Source organism: Diabrotica virgifera, chromosome 2 (genome assembly GCF_917563875.1).
Source record: "Diabrotica virgifera virgifera chromosome 2, PGI_DIABVI_V3a".
NCBI lineage: Eukaryota > Metazoa > Arthropoda > Insecta > Coleoptera > Chrysomelidae > Diabrotica > Diabrotica virgifera.
This window is the reverse complement of record NC_065444.1, coordinates 230748960-230773518: the sequence shown is the minus strand read 5'-3', so window position 1 is coordinate 230773518 and position 24559 is coordinate 230748960. Positions and strand designations below refer to the sequence as shown.

General features: G+C 33.4%; 1 protein-coding gene across 1 annotated transcript in view; it reads right to left on the bottom strand.

Annotated features, from left to right (window-relative positions):
* Nucleotides 1–4822: 4822 nt before the first annotated feature.
* The window catches only part of LOC126880478 (ionotropic receptor 75a-like), a 42651-nt gene continuing 22914 nt past the window's right edge, over nucleotides 4823–24559 (bottom strand). Inside the window, exons 7-9 of the mRNA XM_050644338.1 lie at nucleotides 16226–16343; nucleotides 7304–7501; nucleotides 4823–4968 (exon numbers count right to left, since the gene is read on the bottom strand). Coding sequence (XP_050500295.1) covers nucleotides 4890–4968; nucleotides 7304–7501; nucleotides 16226–16343 — 395 coding nt within the window. The 3' untranslated portion in view covers nucleotides 4823–4889. The remainder of the gene's footprint in view (nucleotides 4969–7303; nucleotides 7502–16225; nucleotides 16344–24559) is intronic.

The window sequence follows — 24559 nt, the reverse complement described above, 5'->3', positions numbered from 1 at the left end:
GTTTATTATGATTGTTGACACGATTCGACCTAATGAAATAATTATATCAAAATAGCTGACCAAAGGTGTTCTAGAAACAAGTGCATTATATTGGGAAATTTGTGTCACCTAGTTATTTACAACAACAGGCAATGTTTGTTTTAAGATATTTAAAAATTAAATGAATATGAGTTGCTTTTATTTTGGAATGATAATATAAGTCCTGTACAGCGTTTTGGGATTTATTCGCAAATTAGACCAAATTGCAGAAAGTCTTGTAAATTAAATTTTAAAATGTATACAATCAAAGCACCTTTCCGTACACAACTGCAGAGGAAAGGGTTATGATGGGACGTTATGAGTGGTGTATATTCAGGCATACAAAGGTGTACATATAACTGACATTGAAAAAACAGATTCCTATTTTCATTGTGCATCCCATAATCTGAACCTAGTGTTGAATGATGCCTTTGATGGTATACAGAAGTTGTTTTTTTTAGGATATAATTAAACGATTATGGTTTTTTTAGGATATAATTAAACGATTATGTTTTTTTTGTGCAAGTATTAAAAGATGGTATGTAGTATGTACTATTATGACTTTCGATTCATCGCGTTTGCCAACACTTAAAAGATGAAACCCGGTGGTCATCCAGACATGATGCTCTTATGGCTTTGCGTCGAGCTTCCCGACAAGTAATGAAATCTTTAACGAAAATTTCATTGCTATCTAAAAAACGATGAAAAATTATAAACTAATGCATTATTAGAGCATATATGAATAATTTTGAATTTGTCGTTAATATTACTATTCAATCTAAAATACTTAACTTTATTAATCTAACATCAAGACTTTTGCAATCTGAAATGGAAGAGTTAACGGTCAGCCTTCAACTTTTTCAAAAACCTCGTGATAATCCTCGAGAAATGAGAAATCCGTTTTCCGAAACTTTAGCAAAAGCAGCAGGAATAGCAAAATAGTGGGGTATTACACCAAAATTTAAAAATAAACGGATAAACGTATAAAAAAATTTTACGATGAGCTCAGCTGAGACGAAAAAATAACTTATAGCAAAAAAAGTTGAAGTTAATGTTTTCAATGTACTCCCTCATCTTAACTTATTTATTTTTAGCACATAATCAAAACAGTCGGACAGGTCGATTTTTAAAACAATCATAGTATATTATAGCATCAATGTTTCGAAGTTTACGCGATCCCTCTTCAGGTGAGAGTCATAACTTTTATTTTTTTAATGGGAATGTAGGTAAAAATCTTTTAAAATCGTTTGAAATACTGATTACAAAAATGTATAATACTTGCGCAAAATTTCGGTCAAATGTTTTTTAAATCCATTAATTTTTTTAGTCCTGAGAAAACTAATAGGAATTTTTGAAAAATTTAAACGCAGAATAAAATATTACATTATTATCGAGGGCCGTAAGTCCCTAAAAACTTCTATAATGTTTATTTTAATAAGTTACAGAGGTGAAAACGAAAGAAAATTTAGTATGATTTTTAATTTCAAATCACTCAAAAGAAACTTTTTGCTTATTCTAAGGGACTGTCGACACTCGGTAATATAATGTTTCATTCTGCATTTAAATTTTTAAAAAATACTCATTAGTTTTCTCAGTATTCGAAAAAAATGAATGCATTTAAAAAGCATTTGACCGAAATTTTGGCGAAATATTATACATTTTTGTAATCAGTATTTCAAAAGCTTTTAAATGAGGTGTCACATGATTTACCTACTTTCCCATTTAAAAAAATCAAAAGTATGACTGTTACCTGAAGAGGAATCGCGTAAAGTTCGAAACTTTGATGCTATAATATACTCTGAATATTTTAGAAATCGATCTGTCCGAGCGTGTTTGTCGGATTAAGATACATGTAAAATAGGTTTTCATGTCTATTCCCAAAAAATCTAAGTATTAACACTAACTGATGAAGGCCAAATATTGTCATTTACACATTTTAGTATTATACTGTTATTAGTTGTGGTTATGTTTATAATACGGGAGGCCCACAAAAATTTTCGCGGGGGGCCCTCAATCTTCAGCTACGCCACTGTATGCAATGTGTTACCCCGAATCAGAGAGTAAAATTTTAATGCATAGAGGAAAAATTTAACGTTAAAATTCTACTTTAGAGTAAAAAATTAACATTATAAGTTTACTCTAGAGACAAAAATTTAACGTTAGCATCTGACACTTGCTTGAGACCGATTTTTCGTTTAGAGAAATAGACACAAAGGTACAAAAAAGTATTAATACGGCGTTGGTTTGTAATCGGATATGGAACCAGACCAATAAAGTCATCATAGCCAAAATGATCGCCAACGTTCGGAACGGATAGGCACTCTAAGAAGAAGAAGATGGAATCAGGAAGGGCGTACAGAAAGATCTAGAGGTATAAGCCGTATCAGAGGAACGGCTACGGGACCGCTTCACTAGTGGTAGGACTAGTGGTTTGAAGTGCGTGGAAATTCTATCTGCAGTGAGAACTGTTTATCACTGAATCAGAAGTTTTGGTCTTATTTCATACCGTCCTCAGTTTCTTTATGCCTCTCACTTATAGGCATCGAAATGATCCACTGGCTTGTTGTAAAGAACGGCTCAACTGGTACCTCAAATGGAATAGTATTAATACTTTTAGTGATGAATCCAGATTCTGCTTGGCTATGGATGATGGCCGTGCAAGGCAAGAAGACGACGCCACGTGGTGAAATAGAAGATCTTCAATTTTATATTGAAGACGTGTGCATCACATTCTTGGAATTTTGGTATGGAGGGTTATTGGCCATGGAACTAGGCCACATTTGGTGTTCATCAGAGGCACCACAACTGCAATACGTTATATAGAGGAGGTTATGGATCCACGTACTCAGCTTTATATATAGGTGGTCACTTACCCACTTCTGCAAGAAGATAATGTTGTACCGTACAGTGGGTAGATTATGTAGGATCATTTTGAAGACAATAAGGTAATTTCGATTTTTTGCTTTGATCTTCTAAATCATTTTTTCCTCTTTTGCCCATCGAATATGTCTGTGATATTAAGGGAAAAAAGTTACTCTGCTTAATTCACCCTCTACCGATTCTAGCGGTATTTCGGCACAAAGTGCAAGTACCTTAAATGCACGTATCCATTACGTTGGTGCTGTGTGCTCCGTGTAACTGATCCAATGCGGCATGCGGTCGTCTACATATACAGAGTGTCCAGAAACTCTACCGACAAACGAAGACAGGAGATTCTTCAGATAATTTTAAGACAATTTAGCTCAATTCACCTAGTCTGAAAATGCTTCCTAAGGGAGCTAGAGCTCTTTGAAGATGGCGTCTTGTAATTAGTTTTTCTTAAATACCTCCATACGCTTCAATTTAGAAAAACGAAAATAGGCACGTGTATTTATCTTCCGGAGATAAATCGATTCCATTCATTACCAATTTCTAGTACCGATCATAGACGTCCCTTTTGGGTAGGGTAACGGTTATTTTATCACATAACTTTTTTGTCTTTAACTTTGAAGCATTTTTGACATTGGATTATTAAATTGTGAAGTATTCTAGTACTAAAAGGTACTCTTGGTTTAAGTCGGTAGGACACACGGTTTTCTAGAAAAATCGATTTGAAAATTTTTCCTTCTTTGAATTTGAATAAAAACTGAAATTTGTTTTCAAAAAAACGGTGTATTTTACCAACTTAAAGCAAGAGTAACTTTTAGTACTAGAATACCTCATAACTTAATATTCTCGAGTCACAAATGCTTAAAAATTAAAGACAAAAATGTTATGCAAAAAAATAACCGTTGACCTACCCAAAACGGACGCATATGACCCGTACTAGAAATTCGCAATTAATGAAATCGATTTATCTCTGAAATATAAATAAACATACCAGTTTTCGGATTTCTAAATAGTTTTTTTTAAATTTTTTTTTTGGAAATTCAAAAACAGAAAAAGTTTCAAATTGATTTGTCTAGAAAACGATGTATCCTATCGACCTAAAACAAGAGTACCTTTTAGTTGTAGAATACCTCACAATTTAATAATCCAGCGTCAAAAATGCTTAAAAATGAAAGATAAAAAAGTTATGCGATAAAATAACTGTTGCCCTACCCAAAACGGACGCCTATGACCGGTACTAGAAATTCGCAATGCATGGAGTCGATTTATCTCTGGAAGATAAATATGTGTACAAATTTTCGTTTTTCCCAACAGAAGCGTTCTGGAGTTATTTAAGAAAAATTAATTACAAGACGCTATCTTCAAAGAGCTCTAGCTCCCTTAGGAAGCATTTTCGGACTAGGTGAATTGGGTTAAAACATCTTAAAATTATCTGAGGAATCTCCTGTCTTCGTTTGTCGGTAGAGTTTCTGAATACCCTGTAAACAGCCACCGATTGGATCGCCGAGGGTGAGCGCCGCTCCTGGAGCACCCACGTATCCACTATGTGGAGCACCTACACGGAGCATGGAGCACCAACGTAATGAATAAATACCTTAAGATGAGATACCTTAAGACTTAAGACAAAAGAGGTCATCTCGTTAGGAATATGCCCAGACGTATTTCTAAGTGTAGAAGACATCGTGGAGGTTAGTACAAGATATTATTAACTTTTTACATATTTTCCAACGTTTGGACTTTTCTCTTTTCTGTAATCTTGTTCCATTACTTACCTACTTAACCCCAATAGACCTGTATAGAAAAAATTGTTTTAATACATTTTGTATTGCTTGGTGTTCTTTTTTCTATGTCACTTAGTATTTAATAATATTCAAAATTTTAAGATTTTTGAAAAACTCCCCTTAAATGCTATAAATAAAAAATAATCATATAATCATTTGTTCTGCATTTATCTATTTATTGATGACTTCTAAATTTTGTACTAAGCACTAAATATCTGAAAACTACTTTAGTTGTGAGTGCAGCATGCGGAGCAGATGTAATTTTTTAATAAATAAAGCGGCTTTACATCTGATGAAAATCCTGAAACATAAACAAAAGTTAAACAATTAAAAAGTTAAACAATTAAAAATATCCGCCATCAAAACTTTAGATGTAAAAAGTGTAAAAGAAATATATAAAATAGATGTAAAATAATATTCTTCTTCTTCTTCTTCTTCTTCTTCTTCTTCTTCTTCTTCTTCTTTTTGTATAGACATAACTCTGTCTGTTTTTTCAATGTGCCGCTAGTAAGTTGTTCCATCATTTTCGTGGTCTTCCCACTGATCGTCTTCCTATTGGGGAACCGTCTCTCGCTGTCCTGACTACCCTATTTATTGTCATTCGGCTTATGTAGTCATTCCATTCTATTCTTCTGTTTCTTACCCAGTTATTAATGTTATCCACCTTGCATCTCCGTCGTATATCTGTACTTCTAGCTCTGTCCCATAAAACCTTACTATCGATTTTTCGAAGGGTTTTCATCTCCGCTGTTTCGAGCAATCTTTTTGTCCTCTCTGTGTCGGGTCGTGTTTCTGCCGCGTATGTCATCATTGGTCTGATGGCTGTTTTGTAAATTCTGCCTTTCATTTCTTTTCCGATATTTTTATTTCTCCATATTGTGTCATTCAGGCAACCTGCGGCTCTGTTTGCTCTATTCACTTGATCTCCCACTTCAGTTTCGAGCCTTCCGTAGCTAGATAGTACGATGCCTAGGTATTTAAACTCCATCACTTGTTCTATTATCAGACCTTACAGCTCCAATTTACATCTTATTGGATCTGCTGTTATAACCATGCATTTTGTCTTTTTTGGGGAAATTAACATGGTAAATTTTCTGGCGATTATGTTAAATTGGTGCAGCATACGTTGTAAATCATCTTCACTTTGAGAGATTAGTATTGCATCGTCCGCCTAGCAGATTATTTTAAGTTGTAAAATAATATAAAATGCAGAAATATTAAATGTTGTTGTCTAAAGCAATTTACTTTAAATATTCAGTTCTATAAAAAATGATTTTGTATCAAAAATGTTATTGAGTTTTATGTACCTACCTACTGACTATAGGTACAAATTTTGTTTTTTTACAATCAGTTTACTGTTAAATTTTTCTGAACATGTTCATATTTTGTATGATTTTTTGGTTTTTTTATATTTTATTTGTAATTTTAAGCTCTTATCCACAAAGGCTTGATCAACTTGATCAATTCGACTCGATCAAATGACTCGATTTTATGAATTGTCCTCTGTTTAATTTATTACGTATTGATTTTTAAGAAATAAGTTGAACAATTACATGATTAATGGAATTGATATTACTGCAAATAGGGGAGTGCATATAGATTTTCACTTCGGAAAAAATCAAACAAGATGGAACTGTTTGTAATTTCATTAAGAAATGTTTAATAAACAACATATCAAAAAGTTCTACTCGAGAAGTGGGTGCTACATTTTTTATTAAATAAATGAACTACGAAATTAGATGTTTAAATAACTCTTAAAATATAAATTTTAGAAAAAAACTGACTTGACCATTGAAAAATTCAGAAAATTTTACAAAAAAACCTTACATAAAGAATTTTCTAAAATTAAATCTGTATCTTCTATAATTTTTTATTTATAACGCTAAAGTCAGCCTTTTCACAAACATTGGCGCACTGTAAACTAACGTACGACGAAGTGCACAGTTGAGTTATTTTAATGTAATTATTTAACTAATGGATCAAATGAAATTTTACAAATTGAACATGAAAGAAGAATAATTAAGCTATCTTATGGTTATAACAGACAGAAATAAAATGTATGGGCATAAGTACGGTGTGGGCGGAAATTGAGCCTTACATGAATTTTGTTTAAAAATGATTTAAAAATGTGTAACTAATACAAATTTCCTTATAAAATTCTCAATTTTGCACACCTTACCTTTCAATCATCTTATTAAACGATGTTTTATTAAAAAAAATCTCAAAAATTTAATTCAAATAATATGACGTCTCAAAAAATGCAATTTTTGAAGTCTTCGTAGTTTTATAGAATTACCACCAATTTAAGACGGTATTACTCAAGTTTGAACAGATCTATTACAGTTTTATAAGTGCTTTTTTAAATCTTAGGATGTAATCTTTAAAATGCACTAAATTATTTTACTTTAGAAATGAAATACACTATTTCTTTTTAAGAAAATTAAAAAAGATAACAAAAATGTAATACAAAAACCGAAAATTACCAGCTAAAAAAATGTTTATACAAAGTGATCAAAACTATTTTCTGTAAAATTTACCTAAAATACATTTAATAATAAGCTTCAACAACAATAAATGTTCAGCAAAAAAAATTTCATGCTCAGTAAAAAATAAAAAAAAAATATTAGCAAGGATACCTTTTGTGTGACAACACTTCGAGAATCCAAATTATAACTGAAGCAACAACACCTCCGGCTAGTACTACTATAGCTGAATAACAATCTACTAAACTAACACTTATAAAACTGGAACCTCTGGAAATGCAGACTGGTCTCTTAGTGTAAATTAAACTAACTTCCCTTTTCTGTATGCCGCTTTCAAGTAGTTTCCTGTAGCTAAAAGGTAAAATTCAAAGCAAAAAAAAAATAAAGATAACCAATTAGAATTTTCCTTCTAGTTGGAAATTAAATAAAACATTATAAAATGTTAAGACATAATGAAATATTAGACGTAATGAACTGCAGAAGTTATATAGGCCCAATCATAGACTAAGATAATGGGCCTAGTGATCTCAACATTGAGGGCTAGAATTCAAACGTCAGCAAAGAAAATAAAATGTCTAAGTTTTCAATCCAATGGCATATAAAACAACATAATGCTATTCTACATCCCACCAGACTGAAAACAATGGGAACCTTCTCTGGTTACACCTTTGAGGCTTCTACAATTTGCAAGCCATACGGATGCTGAGATTAAGGAAGATGAGGGAATTTTACAATTTATAATTCACGTCCCATCTGCTCAGCGCGGTAAAGTTCCAACGAGAATGGTTCCCTTCGTACTCCAATAGAGTAAACATGTAAATCAAAAATGAATAACCACTTTCAATTTCGCTGCAAAACGAAAATACAGCCGCATCATATTCTAGTCCAATCAGAGAGTGCAGCAAGCACCTCTACCGGTTTCGAAACTTATTAGTCTCTCATCAGGAGGCACATAATATGCTGCTCTCTCTGATCCAACTAAAACAAACCCCGGCGTGCAGTCACGGATTTCAACGAACGAAATGGCATAGATGCTCTAGCGGCAACTGCTAGCAAAAGACTAAGTTTTCAATCCAATTTCATATAAAACAACATAATGCTATTCTACATCCCATCAGACTGAAAACAATGGGAACCTTCTCTGGTTACACCTCCGAGGCTTCTACAATTTGCAAGCCATAATGGATGCTGAGACTAAGGAAGATGAGGGAATTTTACAATTTATAATTCACGTCCCATCTGCTCAAAATAAAATGTCTAAAAAGAAATGGAATATGTAAATGCTGAGAGATGCAACAGTTGTAACTGAAAACTGAAAAAAAAAAACGGAAAACATCACCAAGAGGCTAAGGAATTAGAATGTAAATAAAGAAGGCCAGAAAGATATAGATACCCACTGGACCTGAATAAAGGAAGATGTTAAAGCAGTAGCAAAAGATGAAATACGAACAAGAACAGAAACGTGTACCTGTAAAATCATAGTAGGACAATGAATTCAAGAATGTAACAAGAGGAAAAGAAGTAACCTACCAAGAAATGCTTAATCAATGAACTAGAACACCTGTAGAGAATTACCAGACAAAAAGAAAAAAGCGAAATCAGTTAAATAGGATCTTAATGCCAAATCTTAATAGAGAGCATTGAATAAGAAAGTTAACGTCATTAGAAAATAATTAGATTCAAGTACAAACCAATGCAGAAGTCTGAATGGGAACATATTAACAACAAGGAAGATGTATTGAATCGATGTTGGAATACTTTGACTAGATACTTCTTAATATAGAGGACAAAAAAGATCATCTGGAAGACGAAAAATATGACGTAAGATAAAATCCATATTTATCACAAAACATCTACAAGACAACGAAATATTACATATTAATAAATAATATTCAAATAGAGAGAGTAAAGAGGTGGAAGTATTTGGAAACATGGATAACTCATAATGCACAGAAATTCGTGAAAATAACAGTCTTATTAATACCTATCTCTAGACAAATTTATAAATATGGAAAAATCATTATGCAATAAAAATGCAAAGATGCACCTAAGGTTAAGGCTTCTTCTTTTTCGGGTGCTATGTCCGTTTATCGAACGTTAGCGATCATGTTGGCTATCATAACTTTATTCGCAGCAGATCTGAAGAGCGATTCCGAAGTGTGACCAAACCATTGCCTCAAATTTCTTAACCAAGGTGTTCTTCTTCTTCCTCGACTTCTTCTGCCTAATATTTTACCCTGCATAATTAGATGTATATCTATATTTTTCCGGATGTCTACAAACATGCGCAAAATACTCGAGTTTTCTAGACTTTATCACTTTTACCAGTTCTCTGCCTTTCTTCATTCTGCTCAGAATAATATCATTACGCACCTTGTCCATCCAGCTTACTCTCAGCATTCTTCGATAGCACCATAATTCGAAGGATTCAACCATCTTAAGCATTCTTCCTGTTAAGGTCCATGACTCAACTCCGTAGAGAAGAACGGAAAACACGTAACACTTTAAAATTCTTGTCCTAAGACTCAAATTTATGTCATAACCGCATAGAATTTTCTTGTAACGGAAAAATGCTGATTTGGCTTGAGCAATTCTGCAACGTATTTCGGTGGATGGATCCCAATTATCAGTGATTCTGCTTCCCAAGTATGTTATAGCTTCAACTCTCTTAAGTTGTACATCATTAACGTGAATTCCAGCATCGATGACATTATCCTTACTGACGACCATATATTTTGTTTTTTTGATGTTAAGGTGGAGACCATAATTACTGCACTGTGCTACCACAGAATCCAATAGATATTGTAATTCGGTATCACTACTGGCAATCAGTACAGTGTCGCCTGCATATCGGAGATTATTTATCAGTTTCCCGTTTATCATAACTCCACCTTGTGTAGTACTGAGTGCCTCTTCAAACATCTTTTCTGAATAAATGTTAAAAATTAATGGTGAAAGAATACATCCCTGTCTTACTCCACGTTGAATTTGAATAACTTCTGTGTGATCACCGTCTACTCTAACTGTGGCTTTTTGATTCCATACAAGTTAGCAATGATTTTTAGATCTTTATCGTCAATATTAGTTGACCTTAGAACATCTAACACCTTAGTATGTGATACTTTGTCAAATGCTTTTTCGAAATCAAGAAAACATAGGTACACATCAGCATTTACATCTCTACTCCTTTGTACTAATACCAGCAACCCAAACAGGGCCTCTCGTGTACCTAGTCCATTTCTAAAGCCAAATTGAGTTTCGCCCAAATGTTCTTCGATTCTTTTATATATTCTCGCATGGATCACACGCAGAAAGACCTTAAGTACGTGGCTCATTAGGCTAATGGTTCGATGATCATGACACTCTTTTGCCTTCGCTTTCTTGGGAATTGGTATAAAAGTAGATTTCAGCCAATCATGTGGTAAGTGACCATGATTATATATAGCATTAAACAAGTCAACCAATACTTTACTTCCGCAATCTCCTAGTAGTTTTAGAACCTCTGTGGATATTTCATCAGGTCCCATGGCCTTCTTTGATTTTGACAAGCATATAGCATCTTCCACTTCGCTTTTAGTTATAGGTGGTCCACTATTCGCGTCCGTTATGTTATGTTGTATTGGTCGATTATCCTGAAAAAGATCCTCAATGTATTTCCTCCATCGGTGCAGTTTTTGTTTGGTGTCAAACAATAGATTTCCATTTGAATCAGCTATCGCACGACCACTTATATTTCCACACTTTGCTAATTCTTTTACCTTCTTATGCATGTTGAAAGAATCATATTTTCTTTCATACTCCTCGATTTCGCTACATTCTTGGGAGAACCATTGCGCTTTAGCACTCCTTATTTTCCTTCTTATTTCAGTATACAATAACTTATATTGGTCTTCATTGCGATTTCTGTGTAGTTTTCTTCTTTCCATCAAATCGAGAATTTCCTGCGTCATCCATGTTTGTTTTGGTTCAGCTTTCACCGTCTCTAATTTCCCTTTTATATGAGTCTGAATGGATCTCTTATATTTGTCCATATTTTTTCGATTCGATCTTCCGGTGATACTTCAGTGATACTTTCGATGTTTTCCATTTCTCTTTCCAAGTCTGTTACAAATATATGCTTAACGTCTGGCTCTTTAAGCGCTTCTAGATTCATTTTAGGTTTTGGCTTTTTCCTAAATATGTGTTTTAATCTTACAGTCTTAGGTTAAGGTTAAGGCTACTGCACTGTTATGTTTTCACAACGCCATTGTCCGACTTTAAAGCCTAGACGCAAAACAATCTGTGATCAAAAATTGAGGAATTTTGAATAAATTTTGAAAATGAAGTTGATAAGGATGGTACAAAGAAGAACGCGAACCTATTGGCGGGGAAATCAGAGAAAGTGGTTTAAATTGATCCATCCAACATTTTAGAGCTACCATAAAGAAAGTGAAAATTGCCATGTTTATGTCCAATCTACGATAGAAGACGGAACTGTAAAAAGAAAATATCTCCATCCACGGGCGCCCATATAAAAATTTTGAATTATAAAAATTTTGTATACTTTCTATAACCATATACAGGGTGGGCCAAAGAAAAGAGTCCACCTCGATATTTCGCAGTAGTTATTAGATTTTAAGGAAATGCCGAAACAGGTCGATTTTTGTTCCAAGGGGGACACATTTTTACGATACATACATCTCTCATTTGTCAACCCCCTCCTTTCCACGTCCCCAACACCTTATTTTTAAATAGGGAATAGGGGTCGTCTCGTAGCTCATTTGAAAGGGTATTCAATTACCTATTCAGTAATATAATCATTATCATAATTATTTATACAGGGTGTCCAAACAAATTTTTCTAATTAAATTAATTGACAAAAAAAAAGAAGTAGGTATGTAATTTATTTTATTTATGTACTAGTACCTACACTTTAGAAGACCAAAAACAATCATTTTTTTTCAAGAATTTTTTTCTCAGAACCTTTATTAAAAATGAAAATAAAACTTTTTACATATTAATATCTAACTCCTAGAGAGTACCAAAAATATATCTTTTTTAATGTATGCTCGTACACTAATATTATGGAGGGCGCAAAAGTCGAGGCCTCGAAAAATGATGGCGGACAGTTAATCTCAGGACTGGGATATCTAAAACAAAAAAATCGTACTGTATTTGAAAAAGGAAGGTTTCCTACGTGATAATTTACCACAATTTGACCAAAAAATAAAAAATAAATATTTTTTAAGCATGAAAAACTAAATAAAAACGGGCGATATTTTCACAAAAATTTTTCTCCTTAAAATCTTTGTTTGCGGAATTTTTCACTAACGGTGGTAAATTGTCACGTAAGAAACCTTCCTTTTTCAAATCCTGTACGATTTTTTTGTTTCAGAGATCATAATCCTGAGATTAACTGTCCGCCATCGGAACTATTTTTTTTCGAGGTCTCGACTTTGGCGCCCTCTACAATATTATTGTACATACGTGCATAAATGAAAAAAGATATATTTTTTGTATTCTTTAAGAGTTAGATATGTAAAAAGTTTTATGTTCATTTTTAATAAAGGTTCTGAGAAAAAAATCTTAAAAAAATGATTATTTTTGGTCTTCTAAAGTGTACTAGTACCTTAAAATACATTTTGCTGTTGTCACAAAACAGAAATAAATGTTTTTTTTTTTATTTTAGCTAATACCTCGACAACTAATGGCCATTGGCATGGTAGGTACGGTGAATTTTTGCAGTCAGGTACCTAGTGTCTTGTGTAGTGTGTGTGTGTGTTGAGTAAGTGTCTTGTTACTTTGCAAAGTCGCCGTCATTGTCTTTGCAAAAAGACGCTAATTGTATCCGAACGTCTGTTTTCCCTCCGGTGAGTAGAGGAAAGGCACCAAATTTGAGACAGGCGCCTAATTTGAGACACCGTCGTATATTTGTGTACGATGGGTTGACATCTAGTGAAAATATTGAAAACTGATCATTCTGTGAAGTTAGTAGTAGACCTGCTTTTAGTTGGCGCTTAGAAGTGACCGTTGTTGTTTTGTCGACGTTAATTTGATTTACACCATACACAAAGTTTTTCAGAATTTATAAAAACTTACAATACATCAAGGTAAGATGATTACATTTACTCCAGTAATTTTTTTTTGGTAGTTTAATATTAGTTAATACATTTTATGCAAATTAAACGGTAATTGTGTGGCATACATAACCAACAAAAATTCGTTTTATTTTTTGACGGAAAAATCCTAATTTGAGACACCTGTAGGTTCCAAATTTGAGAGTGTCTCAAATTAGGACCCCGTGTAAAATTTTTATTTTTATGTATTTTTTTGTTTGTAGATGCCGCCAAAAAATAAAAAATGGAATGCAAATGATATGATACTGGAATGCAAATGATGTAAATACAGTAAGAAATAGAGAGATGGGCTATTTGAAGGCCTCAAAAGTTTTTGGAGTACCAAAAGGTACCTTAAAACGATATGTGAAATCAGACAAGACTCCAGAAGAACTCGTCGGGATATCAATTGGCCGCCGACCTATTCTTCCTTTGGAATTAGAAAATGAGTTGGTTGAGTATGCCCTAACTATGGAGCAACGTTATTTCGGGCTAAGAGCGCGTGATATAAAACGACTGGCATTTCAACTTGCAATACGAAACTCAATACCACATCCATTTAGCGAAGTCAAAAAATCAGCCGGAAAGAAATGGTTGAGACTCTTTCTGAAAAGGCATCCGACGCTTTCAATGCGTACTCCTCAGGGAATGTCATCTGCTCGAGTAAAATCGTTTACTCATGAAAATGTATCCAAGTTATTTGACCTGTATGAACCAGAATATCTTAAGCTTACTAACCCTGCACAACGTATATTCAATATAGACGAAACAGGTATTACAATTGTTCAGCACAAACATAGCAAAGTCATTTCTTTGAAAGGGAAGAAGCAGGTTTCGTCACTTACTTCAGCAGAAAGGGGCAAGCTGATTACTGTTATTTCATGTATGAATGCTGCAGGAGTTTTCGTACCACCATTATTAATCTTCCTTAGAAAAAATATGAAAACAGAGTTGATTCTAGGAGCTCCCACTGGAGCAGTCGCAGAATGCCATGTGTCAGGTTGGGTACAGGCCGATATTTTCACTAGATGGCTACAGCACTTCATAAAATTCACTAAACCTTCAGCTGCAGACCCTGTTCTTCTCGTCCTTGATGGCCACTATTCTCATACGAGAAACGTTGCTCTAATAGATTTAGCCAAACAGAATCATGTGACGATTATTTGCCTCCCACCACATTCTACACATAAAATGCAACCGTTGGATGTTGCTTTTATGGCACCGCTGAAAACTTACTACGCACAAGAAATAGAAAACTGGCTTAGAGAAAATCAGTTGAGTGTTGTGTCGCCTTATGCCATTGCCAGTATTTTTTGTAAAGCGAATAACAAAGCTGCGACGATGGAAATATCTTGCAATGGTTTCCGAAAAACTGGACTGGTCCCTATTTGTCGCCATATTTTTAGGGACTTTGAATTTGGAATTCAAGAGAACTTGGAAACACAAAACGAAAGGGACGAACAAATAATAGAACCAAACCATGAACAACCAAATCATCCAATGCGAGAACATAGAACTCATAGTCCACCACTACCTCATCAACAACTTGTGTCTCCGAAAGACATCTGTCCGATCCCTATATATAAGAGAGACACCACTAAAAAGCCACATGCCAGATCAGGAAAGGCTTCAGTAATTACTCTAACACCCTACAAAGAAGAATTAGAGCAAAGTTTGCAGAAGAAGAAAGCAAAAAAACTAGTACCCCAGCTAAACTTGGATTGTGTATTAGCTCCAGAAAAAAACAGTTCAACAAAAAGTGTTAGATCAGAAAAAACAGCAACGTCCGAAGAAGAAATAGCAGTACACGAAGACGCAGGTCAACCTTCTACATCAAAAGGCAAAACATCAAGAAGGAAACGGAAAGTTTCTTCGAGTTCAAGTTCAGATAGCAGCGAAGACTTTCCATTAGCTGATTCATCGTCTGACGAAAGTGGAGAGAACGACGCGGAATGTCTATTTTGCACCGGAAAATTTTCCGACGATAAATATGGAGAACGATGGGCAAAGTGTTACCAATGTGGCAGGTGGGCACATGAAGACTGTGGAGAAATAAAGTCCAGCACATTTATTTGTCTTTTCTGCGAAGGAAAGGGATTTTTTGAATAATATCTCAAATTGGGGTACCTGTCTCAAATTTGGATACCTGGCCATCTCAAATTAAGCGACCTTTTATTTTTAATATTAAATGTCGCAAAAAAATTAAATGTATTTTTTTTGCAAAAATATATGTCTTATTCGCTTTATTTATTTTTTGTTGTGTTGTAGAAACACTCAATTTAAGTTTTCGAAATAAATGTTTTAAAAATTTTGAATATTCTGTTTTATATTTGTTTTTCAAAAAAAGTGTCTCAAATTTGGTGCCTTTCCTCTACAAATAAATGTTTATTTCACAAATAAACATTGCTTTTCGCTTAAATTAAATGTTCAAACGTCGAAAAGGCAGGTATGTGGCGGGAACATTGAATTTATGCGAAACGCAATGTTTATTTGTGAAATAAATATTTATTTCTGTTTTCTGATAGCAGTAAAATGTATTTTAAATAAAATAAATTACATACATTCTTCTTTTTTTTGTCAATTAATTTAATTATTAACATTTTTTTGGACACTCTGTATAAATAATTATGATAATGTTTATATTACTGAATAGAGAATTGAATACCCTTTCAAATGAGCTAGGAGGCAACCCCTATTCTCTATTTAAAAATAAGATGTTGGGGACGTGGAAGGGAGGGGGTTGACAAATGTCAGAGTAGGTATGTATCGTAATAATGTGTCCTACTTAGAACAAAAATTGACCTGTGGCATTTCCTTAAAATCTAATAACTACTGCCAAATATTGAGTTGGCCCACCCTGTATATAGTTTAAAGCACCCGAAAAGTTAGGGGGGGCACGGCCCCACTGCCCATGGATATGGGCTTCCTTATCTCCATTATTTTTTATTAAACTTTTGTTATATAAATAACTTTTTCTTACCACATCTGAAGCAATTGCTTGTATGAAGAATTCTTCTGAATGGCCAACCATGGATCTATTACTTCCAAGTACTTAATTTCTTGTAAACCACATTTTTCGCTTTCCTCAAATGTCTCTTCTGCAAATTATAAAGAATTAGGAGCAAATAGAACAAGGCAATATTCAAAATAGAAGACAACTGAAATAATTTAAAAATAATTACTTAATAATAGTAGAAGATTATGAGGAAACACTCATAATATTGGGAGACTTCAATGCTAGAGTGGGAAACGAAAACATGAAATGGCAAGGAGCTATAGGTAGGCACGGAGAACACACAATTAATAAAAACGGGAAAAGATTGCTAGAGTTTTGTATAGATAATGATATAGTTATAGCCAACACTTTCTTTGAACACAAAGAAATACACAAGATAACAAGAGCAATGCCCCAGCGAAATGAAAAATCAATAATATACTTCATAATTGTTCCTCGAGAAAAAAGGAGTAAAGTTAAAGATGTCAGAGTGAAAAGAAGCTATGATATAGGTAGTGACTATTATCTACTAGAAGGAGTATTCAAGAATAACAACAAAGTCGAGGACCGAAAACAGATACAAAACAAAAACTATAGCGGAAGAATAAGAACCTATAAGCTGAGAAACTTGCAAACAAGAAATGAGTATATAGAAAAAACAGAAAAACAGTTTGCAAGGATTGAAAACAGAAGACAAAGTAGAAATGTGGAAGAAAAGTGGATCAGATTTAAGGCAATACTATTAGAAACAGCAGGGCAAATTTGCGGGTATACCAGAAGAAATAATCATAAAAAGCAGACAAGCTGGCGGAACAACGATATTAAAAAAGAAGTCAGAGAAAAGAAAAGGCTATGGAAAATGTACATACAAAAAAGAAATCAAGAGGCATACGATAAATACAAGGAACAGCGCAACAAAGTTAAAGTAAGGATAAAACAAGAAAAGCAGAACGCCTGGGAAGAATTTGGAAGAACTATGGAAGAAAATAGTACCCAAAATACAAAATTATGTTATAGAGTATTAAAGAATATGAAAAGTAAAACGGAAATTAAACTACAGCACATAAAAGATAGAAACGGAAATATAATAACTGAGGATGAGCCCATTATAGAAAGGTGGAGAGAATATTTCAAGGAACTTTTAAACAATGAAAATACAACAGCAGATAATCGCACACAGATAACAGATGAAACACCTGAAAGAGGGCAAGAAGACGTAAACTAATATAAAGATGGAAGAAGTTGAAGATGCACTAGAGAAACTAAAAGTTGGTAAAGCAGCAGGCATCGACGGAATAGATGCTGAATTATTGAAATATCTTGGACAACAGGGTAAACAAGAATTACATGACCTACTAAAATTAGCGTGGACAAACAAAAAAATCCCAGAGGATTGGAAAATTTCAATAACACTGCCTATACATAAAAAGGGAGACACGAAAGAGTGCAGTAATTTTAGGGGTATATCACTTCTCTGCTCAGCGTTGAAAATCTACGAAATTATCCTAGAAAAGAAATTACGAGAAATAGTTGAGCCTCGACTGGCGGATATACAAAGTGGATTTAGACCATCACACAGCGTACAAGATCATATATTCACACTACAGCAAATTACTGAAGAAACACTGTTAAAAAACGATACACTGTACCTGGCGTTTTTAGATATGAAAAAGGCGCTTGACATGGTCAATAGAGAAGAAATATGGCAAAGCCTGATAAACAAGGAAGTATATGAAGAACTTGATAAAGAGTTTGTATGCCAACACAAAAAACCAGGTCAGGACAAGTAACTTAATCTCCGGCGAATTTTCTAATAACGACGGGGTTAGACAAGGTGGAGTGTTGAGCCCACTGTTGTTTATTTCGGTTATGGATGAAGTTATTAAAAAGTGTTGGAAAAAAACTAAAAAATGTCATTGTATTAGTTGCAAGAACTGAAAAGGCTCTCGCAGATAACATTAGAATCTGGGCTGAAGAACTAAAAAACTACAACTGAATAATAAATATGGAGAAAACTAAAGTAATGACAATAGCCAACAAAGAAGCAACTGTAAATATTGAAATCGAAGGGCAAAAAATCGAGCAAGTAGACCTCTTTAAGTATTTGGGAATAATGTTAAACAACAGAGGAACACAAGAAGATGAAATTGGAAACAGAATAAAATTGGCAACAAGAACTTATTATTCACTGTATAAAAATTTCCTAAACAAAAAAGAAATATCGAGGAAAACCAAAATGACAGTATATAAAACGGTATATGCCAATTAAAATATATGGGGCAGAAAACTGGGTACTTAATGACAGAAAAAGAAAAAGATTACAAGCTACAGAAATGAGATACTTAAGAAAAGTGGTGGGAGCAAGAAGATTAGACAAAAGAAGAAACGAAGATATAAGACATGAATTACAGGTAAAATCGCTCAACGAAAAAGTTGAAGAAAAGAAGTTAAAATGGGCTGGACACATGATAAGAATGAGTGATGAGAGACAATTGAAAATGACATGGGAGGCCAAAGCAGTGGGTAAAAGCACGAGGGGCAGACCAAGGAAAAGCTGGAACACTAGTGTAAACGAAATACTCAAGAAAAGAGAAACATCGTGGCAAGAAGCAAAAGTTTTAGCAGCAGATAGGAAGAAGTGGCGTAAATTTGCAGAGAGTATTATATAAAGGAGGAATCCTCGACACCTAATGGTAAAAGAGGCAACCGATTATGTATGTATAGGGTGAGGCAGATAACTGGCCTATTAGAAATATCTCGAGACCTAAAGGCAACAGAATCATGAAAATTGGAGTAAAGGGGTTTTGAAGGATGATCTATTAAATGAAAATATTTTCATCTCTTTGCAACTTCCGGTTATACCGGAAGTTGCTTATAACTTCGTTTTTTTAAATGGGACACCCTGTATATTTTTAAACTTTTGGATTCTCTTCGATGTCTTCTTTCTTAAAATATAAGGTTTTGTAATATTATACAGGGTATTTTAAAAAATAATTACGTTTTTTTATTAATTTCGTAGCAATATTCACACCCTGTAGAATTGTAGTAGTTTGACATCTAAAACTCTACTTACGTTCAAATGATTTTTAATATACTCTACTATTGTTAAGAATCATTAGTATAGCTAAATTTTTAATTTTAGTATACAGGGTTGGTCGAAACTCAGAATGAGTATTTTCTGAGTTTTCTTAAATGGAATACCCTGTATTTTTGTATTGTAGTGAAATGATATTTTATAGTACTTTTTTATTTCTTAAGCATTCCCTATACCTAACTGCTTTAATTTGTGAGTTATTGGTGATTCAAGCTAAACATTAATTGCAACAAAAAATACGTAAAATTTTATTAGGTTGGCCGTGAAAATACTCAATCCCAAATAATTTTTCAGAAATAAATACATATTAATCCAGACTAGTCCTTAAAATTACCAATATTGGTTTAGCTATCGAAATACCTACTTAGTTAAGATTGTTGGTGCGATTAACAATTATGCACAAATTAAAGCAGTTAGGTATAGGGAATGCTTAAGAAATAAAAAAGTACCATAAAATATCATTTCATTACAATACTAAAATACAGGGTGTTCCATTTAAGAAAACTCAGAAAATATTCATTCCGAGTTTCGACCAACCCTGTATACTAAAATTAAAAATTTAGCTATACTAATGATTCTTAACAATAGTAGAGTATATTAAAAATCATTTGAACGTAAGTAGAGTTTTAGACGTCAAACTACTACAATTCTACAGGGTGTTAATTTTGCTACGAAATTAATAAAAAAACGTAATTATCTTTTAAAATACCCTGTATAATATTACAACACCTCATATTTTAAAAGAAGACATCGAAGAGAATCCAAAAATTAAAAATATACAGGGTGTCCCATTTAAAAAAACGAAGTTATAAGCAACTTCCGGTATAACCGGAAGTTGCAAAGAGATGAAAATATTTTCATTTAATAGATCATCCTTCAAAACCCCTTTATTCCAATTTTCATGATTCTGTTGCCTTTAGTTCTCGAGATATTTCTAATAGGCTCTTTATTTGCCTCACCCTGTATATATCGATACATTAGTATCAGACTGCACCAACTCAAAATTTTTCAATATTGAGATACGTATGAGGAAATGGTTAAAATATGTTTATTTATCAGTTTCAAATTACACCATCCCAAAATTCCAACACCATCGTAAAAATTTTGACTTGTCAACATGCAGAATCGAATATTTTGTTTACAACGTCGTAGTTTCATACCGCATCACTTTGAGTTAGTGCATAATGAAACTTGATCGGAAGAACTGTTGTCAGCTACTAACTCAAAATGGTCTGTGAAAGCTGCTTGCACTGACCGTTGCTAAATTAAATGTTCGGAAAAATTTAGTGATACAGAAAGAGAAGAACTGTTAAATAACTACTGGGGTCTTGGTGATGTAAATAGGCAGCGAGATTATATAGTGTGGGATTATATAGTGTAAAATTGTGGGATGTTTGTTAGGCCACTGTTGCTCTGAGCGCCTCATTTTATCTATGCTATAATATTCCACAGCGTGTTCCGAACTTTAAGGAAAAACACAGTATGATTGTTACACCCGGTATGAAATGACATTTACCTGTCTAGCAAACAATATTAACACATTAAGATTCTTAAATAATAAAGCTATAACATACTAAAAAAATCATTCAAATCGGACAACAGGTTTAGGAAATCCGAGGCATCAAATAATTCATCTAGTGACCTAAATTTTTTGCGCGCCAGTGTATATTCTACTTTGCAAAATTCATATAGTGTCACAACACTTGCTTATACATTTGACGCACTGTCCGTCAACGTGTTAAAAAGTTTATGTATAAACAAAATTTGTGCTAATACATTTTTACAAGATTGCAAGCGGTCATAAAATTTTATTACCATTTTTCAGTGTGAGATAAGAGATGACTAACAACTGGAATATTTAGTTACCGAGAAACATAATATGCAATTAGTCTATGATGTGAGGCCGCTCTCGTCTGAAAAAAATTCTGATTTGGTTTCTTTGCGGATTCCTATTCAAAAATGTACCCTTTAAATAAATCAGAAGGGTGCCGGCGAAATTTTTGGGCAGAAATTGTCTAAACAATGTTTCTAAACAAATTCACAAGATTGGTAATTGGTATTTAGTGTAACTCAATCTGAATATTTCTGAATCTATTTCGATTATGACTGGTCGATGTTGGCTGAGGGGGGGAAACTATGGAGTACGGTTCGGAAGCTTGGGAGTAGTTGCAACTGTGAGTTACTCGAAACCCAGCATAGATCGAGGTTGCGCCTTTGCGCCATCTCCTATAAAAGAAAGTAGTTTTATCTTTTAGACTATGAATAAGGTGAATATTGATTTCTTCGGCCAACTCCAGGAGTTTCCCTCATTTACATATGGTGACTGCTTAAGTCCTGTAAACTGTAGGTTGGTTGTTGGTTTTCCACAGTTTTGTCGTGCGATATGATTGGCGTATGTAATTGGTACATTGTAAATAATTAAATAAATAAATAAATTGTTTAAAAAACTATGGTAATAATAATATACAAAATTTAAAGACAAGTAGTCCCGGTTGTGTGGTAGCTCCCGCATGAAAAATGCTTCCCATTCAGTTTCTCTGGAATTCCTGCTCAAAAATGTCTCCTTTAAACTTTATGAGAAGGGTGCCGGACGGCATTTTTGGGCAGAAATTGTTTAAATAACTTTTTTCTACAACCGTGTTAAAAATGCAATTTTTAGCACTCCATACGAGCGTTAAGAATGCTATTTTAAGGCACTAGTGCTTTAAACTTTTTAAGGCACTGCAGTTAAAAGTGAATTGTCAAATTGTGAAACGTAAAAATATTTATATTTCATATTTCATTTATTAACATTAATATTAATAGTACAACTTGCTCAATTTGAAAAAGGTAGTTTAAAACGTTTTGTAAAATTTAAATTAAACTGTATTATTGCATTTTTAACACGTTTGTAGAAAAAACTATTAAAATTTGTTAGAATATACTTACAACAATAAAAGTAGATGTTATTCTATATTTTGTTATGTTATGATTTACGTATTGACAATATAGACGGTTTTGATGTAATGTCAAGAAAAATATAAAAATGGAATGTCAGTCAAGTTCAAGTAAAAGTTTTTGTAGGTATTGTCATTGTCCTGTAAATGAGAATGAATAAATTATAATTGTTGATATATAAGACGTTAGTAGAAAAAATATTGTATGATATACGTGTTAAAAAGTACATTTTTAAGGCACTTTAATGTGAATTGCAGAATTCGCTTCGCTGATTCTGCAAACTTTCACATGCCTGCCTTAAACGTGTACTTTTAAACTTTTAACACTTATATCATAAATAACTATTAAATTTTATTTTTAACGCGCATAATTAACAAGTAAAAAACGATTTATTTTTGAAATAAGCCCCGGTTACCCAGCAAAATCTTAAAATTAAATGTTTAAGCTTCGATTTTAGGCACTTGTCAACTACAAAAATAATAATAATTATCAGTTTTCAAGCCTCTAACTCGAATATGCGTATGTTCGCATTTTTCAGATTTTAAATCGCTTATAACTCAAAAACTGTGAACTTGTCAGAAAAATGAAAACAAACTTTTTTATTTAGTATTACCCTAAAAACCTGAAAAAATATTTTCCCGTGCAAAATAGAAGATTGTTGAAATAGAACCTGCCGCATCGGCATTAAAATTGGATGGACGCATAATAACATCAACGAATTGAACGAATATAATATAGCTCATAGAGAAAGCTTTTATATGAAACAGATGGTCACGTTTATAAGGAGGCTTGTTGACGAGGGATGTTACGGCCGCAGAGCGGGCGGTGGTGAGATGACGGTGACTACGGACGTTGTCAGATCTATGCACCTCCATAGCACCTACTCAGTTGGAACGCAAAATCCTATGCTAAAACGTTACAGGGCCGTAAACTTCTACTCACTATATATTCTTTGATACATTTTAAAAAGAACGGTCTAAATTTAAGACAGAACCGACTACTCTTCATAATTTTGAAAAAAAAATGTTTAAACTTTAATACAAGCACTTGGCTATTTCAGATATATTAATATACATAAATCTAAGTTTTTAAACTTCGAAAATGCGTATTATCGCATTTTTCAGATTTTAAATCGCCCTTAACTCGAAATCTATCAACTTTTGAGAAAAATGGCAACATACCTTTCTTGTTAGAATGGCCCAAAAAACCTAAAAAAATATGTTCCGGAGCAAAAAGGGTGATCTTTTGAATTTCTTAAAAAAACATTTTTAAACAATTTCTGGCCAAAAATTTCGCCCTGCGCACTTCATATTTCCTTAAAGAGAACATTTCTGAATAGGAATCCGCAGAGAAACCGAACCATAATTTTTTTTAGACGGGAGCGGCATCACGTCATGGACTAAATGTTTCTTGCCAACATTACATTTTGTTATTAGGCATTGATAAAATTACTGTCTTAAACAATTTGGCAACAGGGCCAATTGAGCCAATGGGTGTAAGGACAGAATAGTGTTCAGGTTTCTACATTATTACAGAGTCATCATGTAGAAATCTACAATTAAGTTGAAAATGTTACCACAGTAACATGCTACAGTACAGCCATCTCTAGGATCAGAAACAAATTAATTAAGGGTTCATATCAACCTTAACAATGTAATGCCAGTTAAGCCAAAATATCAATATAAGAAAGAAGCGAGTCTTAGAAGCGAAAATAGAGCTTATTACTTTGAGATGAGAAATGAAAAAATTAGAGTATGTAAAGTTTTCTTTATGAACACTTTGAACATTTCGAATAGTATAATAATGAAAAAGTATGCACAGCAATTAAAAAAACAGAGGGTTTGCACAGAATGACAATCGCGGAGGAAAAAAATGCGGGGCGACCAAGGGTGCTAGATGATGAAAAAGAATTCGTGCGGTCCCACATCAAATCTTTTCCAGTAATTGACTCTCATTATTGCGGAGCAAGAAAAACAAATCTCTAAACTTAGCCACCACGTACAGAGTGTACCAAGAAAAATGTAGAGAACTGAAAATTCTTGTAAAACTTCATTATTACACCAATATTTTCAACAGGGAATTTAATATTGCCTTTTTTCCGCCAAAAAAGACCAGTGTTGTAAAAAGTATTACAACAACTTAAGTATGATGCACATATCAGAGAAAAAAATCGGATTCGGTTAGAGAAAGAGTTTTTATATCATGGATTCAAAGGAAGATAAAAAGTATTGTTTGTTGCTTTCATCTCCAAGTTGTATTATCACTACCAAATGGAGACCGGAGTGATT